Raw genomic sequence first — 6731 nt, 5'->3', positions numbered from 1 at the left:
TAATTTTCTGTTTATATTCTCATTAATACCTTTGATAAATAATAGAAGAATTTTTCTCATTTCAAAAAATCTATACAATGATATTTCAGCAATGCTTATTTTCAACAATTAATTAAACGGAAAAGCAAGTTAAATTATTATTTTATTCAATGAATATAAAGCAGATTTTATTTTCAATTATAAATTATTACAAAAATCAAGTTTAATTATCAAATGCATCAAAGTATTTGGTTCATTAATTAATTGATGCATTATCTATCTGTTTAAAAAGTAAGATTTGAATCCCCCCTTCCTCAAATTATAAAAAAAAAGTTTAATTATCAAATATAATTCTGAACATAACCTTGACAAATATTTAGCATTTTAATATTTTTTTCCTCCCATTTTCTGGCTGGGCCTTGGTACAAAAATAAATTATCTAGTTGGGCCTTTACTGGACTTGACTGCTTGCAGTTTTGGGCTGAACAGCCCACTATCTTGTCCTCGTTTCACTCTTTTATAACATGTAGCGACGTCGTTTCTGTTCGAAGAGCATTTTTCTCCCGCAACGCCTTCCAAACTCTCTCGTTCTTTCCCTCCCCGGCGAGGCTTGTCAACGGCCGGATTCCTTTCTATTTTTGTATTTTCTTTTCCTTCATCTTTTCTTTTTTCTCTCGAGGTGGATTCTAGATGGGATGGATTTTGATCATCGTTTCAATTTTAGTGGTCTGGGTAGCTTCTCTTTGCAAGATTTTCCTTGCTCCCTCTTCCCACTCTAAACCCACATTTTTGGAGGATGGTCGGTCCAATTTTTAGCTGTTTTTTTTTTTTATATAAAAATTTTGGATCGAAGAGTATGTTTATATATCAGTTAATATGTATTTGCCCATTCAATCCAGGTCCAGCTTCTCGCAAGAGAAATGTCTTGCTCGTAGTTGCTCACCCTGATGATGAGTCCATGTAAGCTTTTCAACCCTCTTTCATTTTCCCACGTGTTAGAAATTTAGAATGAACTGGCTTTTCACTTTGTTGCTTCTTAAACAATACGCGCTTTTTTGCTTTTCTCTTTTCTTCCAGAATCAAATGACAGTTTCTTTCTGAGTACTGGAATGTCTTCTGCTTATTCTGTGAAGGATAATAAATACTTGTTTCATCCGATATAGGTTTCATGTATAGTTTGCAAGTCCTTTATTCTGTAGAGGCATAAATGGATTTTCCAGTGAATTTGTTCATGATATTTGTACAGTTCCATTTCTACATTTTTTATTTGATTTAATTTATTCCCACGTATATAGTTTGTCATCCAAGTGACAACTTGACTTTTGTTGAGATGGTTTTATTTATGATGCATTTAATGTTACTTGGATCAATTCGTTCTGATGGTGTGTGTTTTTGTATTCTGTTGCAGGTTCTTTTCACCAACTATAAGCTACCTGACTTCAAGAGGGCACAATCTATACCTATTATGCTTGTCTGTCGGTAATGCATTTCCAGCCTTATGTGGCCTGATCCTTTTTCCTTTTAGTATTCCTTGGGTCTAGAAATCTTTGCTTCTGAATCTTTTTTCACTGCAAATGATGCCATCCTTAATCCCCATATAAGTAAATGTTCATTGTCATCAAGAATCAAGGGTATGTTGAGGGGGCTTCTTATTGGTTTACTTCTGTAAAATCTGACTAGATAATGATTTATTGCTGTGTTATGCTGAGAAACAAAGTAACATCATTTAGGTGATTTTGAGTTTTTCCTTAATATCTGCTTTTTTTGTTGCTAAAAGTTCTTCTATGAAAGGAGAAACTATAGGATCATAGTTGCTGAAGTGCAATATATTATAGAGTCCGTTGATAATCAAAAGATGCCTCTTATTCTCAAATTTTGCTACTAATGCAGTTTGGATGCTAAATGTAAGGCTTGAAGGCCAAGGATGGTATCCCTAGAGAATGTTTATCTTATCATTCAAGGACCTTAAGCTTTTAAAGAACTTTAAGGGTAGATCTAAAACTGTAAGCTATTAACAGACGGTGAATTCGAAATCAACCTCTTTCACTGGTTGTTTTGTTCATATTGCTACTTCAGGGAATATTAATTTGGCGATAATAGTGTAATCTAGCTAAGTAAATACCTCAGGAGAGAGATAGCTTCTCCTTTCAGTGCTATTCTCACCTCTCTTTGCTTTTAGTTTATGGTTGGTTAATCCATTTTCCTTTGCCAAGTGGGAATTTTTGTGTATCACCAATGGATTATATGTCCAGCCACCATCCATGTCCTTTCAAAAGGAAAGGAATATGGTAGGGGTCATGAGAAACCTTGTCATGTGTTCTACAAAGTAAGTATTCCTCTTCCCACACCCATGTGATTATGTGAAAATTTGCTGTTATTCTTACTTAATTTTCTTTATGCAGGTAATGGAGATGGCATTGGAAGCATTAGAAAAGATGAGCTCTATCGTGCTTGTGCAGTCCACAAGGTGTTCTAATTTCATGCAAGCTTAGTTGGGTTTAACTGTTTAAGTAATCGATGGATTGTTCCTGCAACAACCTGATCCTGGGTTGATCCAGCTACAAGTTAACCTTGCATGTTGTGTCATCTTCACAGTTTTCAACTTTATCTATTCATGTTTACACAGCTTTTAACCATTTTAAATTTGTAAATGCAGGTTCAACTTCAACAAGTGAAGGTTTTTGACCACCCGGATTTGCAGGTTATACTCTTAAGGCTCTTTATTTTGAGCACATTATTGTTTGGACTTTCTATTCAAAATTTGGCATGTTTGAAGCTGGGAAACTAAATTGAGACTTTTTCACCTGTAACTAACGAAATAAAAACTTGTTTGACCAGCTATAGCACCAGTATCACCTAAAGATGAATCAGTTGTTAATTGATAAGATGACTTAAGAGGAATTGATTTTGTAATCTGATTTTTTATATCAGGATGGCTTTGGCCATGTCTGGAACCATGATTTATTGGCAAAGATCATTGAAGAGGAGGCCTACAGTCATGGCATTGACGTGGTATATTCTTGGCTCCTTTTTTTCGTTTAAATTGATATTTTAGCTGAGATTACTGTATAAAATTTCCAATTTTAGGTTAAGATATGCTTGTATTGGAGAGTGATAAGCATCGTTTGAAGGGATAGGTTTCTGTTACTACTTGCGAGTTCACATCTGTGTACAATATAGGTCTCTCATTTCCTATGTCTCTTATCCCAGTTTTATTTATTTTTCAGCTTATTACATTTGATGGCTATGGTGTTTCTGGTCATTGCAACCATGGTGATGTGCATTATGGGGTACGGTAAGTTAAAACATTTTATATTGTTTGATTCAATTGTGCAGAAGTGAACTTTTTAAATTGTTGCCTCATAGCATATGTGGCATAAACATACAAAGTTGCCTCATAGTATGTGTGGCGTTAATATAAAATCAAATGTACTAATGTCATCATGTAACTATTTAATGCTGTGAGGTCTTAATTTACAAGGGCTTAGATTTATTCTTCCCGTATCTGGTCCTCTAGACTCTAGCAATTTTTTCATAAATAGAATGCTTCTCTAGATATAGTCCATGTGTTATATCATGCTTTAGAACCTGGCCTTTTTGTCAAATTTATATTGAAAAAGGGAGCAGGATGGGGGAATGTGGCCTATTTCTCTTTCTACTTATGATGAAGTTTCATTTTTAAGCTAAGTAGCAGAAATTCAAAGATAGTTTTCCAAAACTTGCTAGGCTGGCGTAACTGCAAAAGAACTCTTTGGACTATCTTTGTTAGTGTCTTGCATGAAATTAATGAGATGGAAAAGTAAAACAGTCTGGATTGCAAGAGAGAAATTAGTGTAGAACTAAAGAATGGCATATCTAGAGAGTGATTCTAAATATGTGAAAGATACAACAATCCGAAGAGTTCCTAAAGCTGCCTCTTCAAATGAAGCATAATGGGCTTTCTGTAGCGCTTGGGTTCACGTCTCAAGCAAGAGGAGAGCTTAAAATATGGAATGGCCGAGAAGAAACTGTATGCTTAGTAATGTGTCTGAGATGTGTGGAAACATGGGCAGTATTAGTTGTTTCGGAAAGTGATTATCATTAGTGTCTCTCCTAGGAAGACCAAGTAAGGGAGATGTCTGGATACTTGTCAGCTTCTTAAGCTTCATGGGAAACATCTCACTTAGGATCTTTAATCATCTGCTTTTAGCTTTGCTCTGACCATTGTGTCTGGTCCCCAAGCCCATTTTAGAGTATGGCCAATGGAAAAGTCTAGATTTTAAGGGCAACCTGCCATGTAATCAACCTATTATGCAATAGGACAGCAATAATTTCCAATGTTCTATTGAGGCCTCACTTTCATGCAGGGAAACGAAGGAAAATAACCTCTGTTTAATGGAGGACAAACCCTAAAACCCTAGTGAATATCAAATTCCATACTTTCAGTTAGTGAAAATTTTTATTTAATGTATGTCTGGTGAAAGTACACATCTTTGAGTCATTCAGTCTGACCATCGGTGTGACTGCATGAACTTGAGAAAGTTCTTTGCATGCTTAGGAGGAAATTATCTATCACCTCTAATCATTCTCGTGCATGCATAATCTTTTCTTGGCCATTTCTAAGCTATCATTTTGATAATGTTTATCACAATAAAATGTCTTCTGAATTCTTTTTTAATTTTCTTTGTCTTGTATGCACAGCAAGTTCTTGCATGATTCTTTACCTAGAAATATTGAAGCCTGGGAACTTGTAAGTTACCTTTCTACCATTTGTTTTACGTATCCTGTTAAAGGTGGTATCAGCTCAGCCAAATGCTTTTTTCCATTTTTCATTATAGTTATTTTTTTGGGTGCTAATTTGGTTCAAAGCATTTCAGGGTTTTGATATGTCCTCATTTCCTTTTTTGGTAACCCCCTGAAAATTTTATTTAATACTAATCCATGGCTGATCATAAAGGTTAAATGGCAATATGGCAAGAAGAGGTGAACACGAATAGTTTCTGGTTTAGATCTTGCATCTGCTTCTGGTCCACATTGACATGGCTGTATACAAGCTTTTCCTTCCTGAAAAACAACATTGCTTTCAATTCTTATACAATTTTACCTAACTAATTTTTGCATCATCGAAGATTTACTAGCATTAATTTTGCCACTCTTGAACTCTCTTTCTCGTCTCTTCTCCTCTCCTCTTTCATATGATCTACATTCGAGTCGAAACTACTTTCTTTCGTTGTTCTCTGGATTCTAATCCAATGATTTTCTTGTCGAGTTGCTGTAGAAGTTACAGGCTGTTGGCAAAGTTGTTGCATCTAGCCAGGGCAAAGGAAAGAACCTGTGAACAAATTTGCAGTGGCCTTAAATAAATATTTCTGCATAACATGATTTGACATATTATATTCTTTGTAAGGTTTTTTTTCCTCTGAATGATGACAGTTCTTTCCTTCTGCCCTTTTTGTTTTTAGGTGAGCATCAACATATTGCGCAAGTATAGTGGACCACTTGACATTTGGTTGTCAAATTTAGATTCCATGCGACATCCAAGGGGTGTAATGCATTGCTTGCTTAATGAGCATCCACGGAAGAGCTTCCTTGCAATGGCACAACACTCAAGCCAATGGGTTTGGTATGTATGTTCCCAATAAATTCTAAATGAAAAGGATAGGACATGGGCCAGATGACCAATCATTTTGTCTTGAAAATTAATCACCTCCATTTCTTCTCATTTTATTTTTGAAATTGACTTTCATGTGTTTCTTTATGAATATAACTCCTAGATTAATCATAATCAATTCCCTGTTATAGGTCTGTGGATCATCTCCTTGATTCAACATTTTCTTTCTTTCTGGAATAGTGTAGCGTGTATGGTATATATTTCGAAACATTTTTTCTTAATTTTTTCAATGTTGGTTTTGCAGGTTCCGCAAGCTTTTTGTTTCTTTTTCCAGTTATACTTATGTTAATACTCTTAGAAAGATAAAGTGATTATAGATGGCCTTGAAGGACAAAGCTGCTTGGAGATTTGTGCCTGTTCATATTTGAGGTAATTCTCTGCAGTAACACAGGGATTACTACTTGTTAGGTGTGCTCACTTTAAATCTATATCAGCATCGGTTAAGGTTTTACATTTTACGATTCTATGTGAGCAAATTGAGGACCAATTTACTGGAAAACATTCCTCTTTCACTATTTCAAAATTTTGAGGCCCCCTACAGAGAGTATCACTTGTCTCTTGCATTTGCTACATTGTGTTAATCGTGATCCAAAAGGCTTGTGGTGGACTTGGTAACATTGTTAGATTTGTGTTTCATTGAGTTTGTTTGTAGGTATTAGCTAGAGTGAGCTTGGATGAGGGGTGGTGAATTTTTCCTACTACAATAGTCCCAACGCAAACATTGGGTTGCAATTACTTTTTATTCCTCCATCACAAACGGTGGCTCTATTCCTATGCTGGTATCAAATAAGGAATTTATCCTAAGCAGTGATGTTTGGATGGATATGGGGAGGCAGCCACTCTACTAGCTCTAGTTAATAGGCTTATTTGTATTCGATTGTTTTAGACTATACTTTTATCATAAAATGTGGATTTATGGTGTTCTAAAAGCGATGGCACTTGACCTTCTCCATGTCAAACTTGTAATATATTCGTGGATTTTTGACTGCCAGGGTTTTGGTATCAAATCACAAATTTCTTTTCCCTTGGCCTAACCTATATGCAAATTATGCTTTCATTCATTGGGTCATTCATTTGAGGGTGAGTAGGAATGGTGTGACAT

General features: G+C 35.4%; 1 protein-coding gene across 3 annotated transcripts; it reads left to right on the top strand.

The window, feature by feature from the left end:
- Positions 1–539: 539 nt before the first annotated feature.
- Positions 540–6663, top strand: LOC110429302 (N-acetylglucosaminylphosphatidylinositol de-N-acetylase family protein). Of its 3 annotated transcripts, none has more exons than XR_002446556.1 (11): positions 540–778; positions 879–939; positions 1388–1458; positions 2382–2446; positions 2636–2680; positions 2911–2991; positions 3207–3274; positions 4660–4708; positions 5421–5581; positions 5874–5998; positions 6282–6663. XR_002446556.1 is itself a non-coding variant. In XM_021445264.1 (10 exons), exons 1-10 carry the CDS (start codon positions 670–672, stop codon positions 5938–5940), a joined length of 777 nt encoding a protein of 258 aa, XP_021300939.1. In that variant the 5' UTR covers positions 540–669; the 3' UTR covers positions 5941–6663. The 3 variants fall into 3 exon arrangements, 1 of the variants encoding a protein (XP_021300939.1); XR_002446557.1 differs by having other exon boundaries at positions 6271–6663; XM_021445264.1 differs by having other exon boundaries at positions 5874–6663.
- Positions 6664–6731: the final 68 nt, after the last annotated feature.

The sequence above is a fragment of the Theobroma umbraticum genome, unplaced genomic scaffold, assembly GCF_002168275.2.
Source record: "Theobroma umbraticum cultivar Fairchild unplaced genomic scaffold, ASM216827v3 scaffold_44.0, whole genome shotgun sequence".
NCBI lineage: Eukaryota > Viridiplantae > Streptophyta > Magnoliopsida > Malvales > Malvaceae > Theobroma > Theobroma umbraticum.
Note: the sequence above shows the minus strand (reverse complement) of the source record. Positions and strands in the feature narration are given on the sequence as shown.

Bases quoted from the DNA above. Each gene is read 5' to 3' on its own strand.
- LOC110429302 (XM_021445264.1), top strand. From the start codon at position 670: ATGGGATGGATTTTGATCATCGTTTCAATTTTAGTGGTCTGGGTAGCT. The intron at 779-878 runs GTCGGTCCAATT...CATTCAATCCAG, and splicing joins ACCCACATTTTTGGAGGATG to GTCCAGCTTCTCGCAAGAGA. The intron at 2,681-2,910 runs GTTATACTCTTA...TTTTTATATCAG, and splicing joins TTGACCACCCGGATTTGCAG to GATGGCTTTGGCCATGTCTG.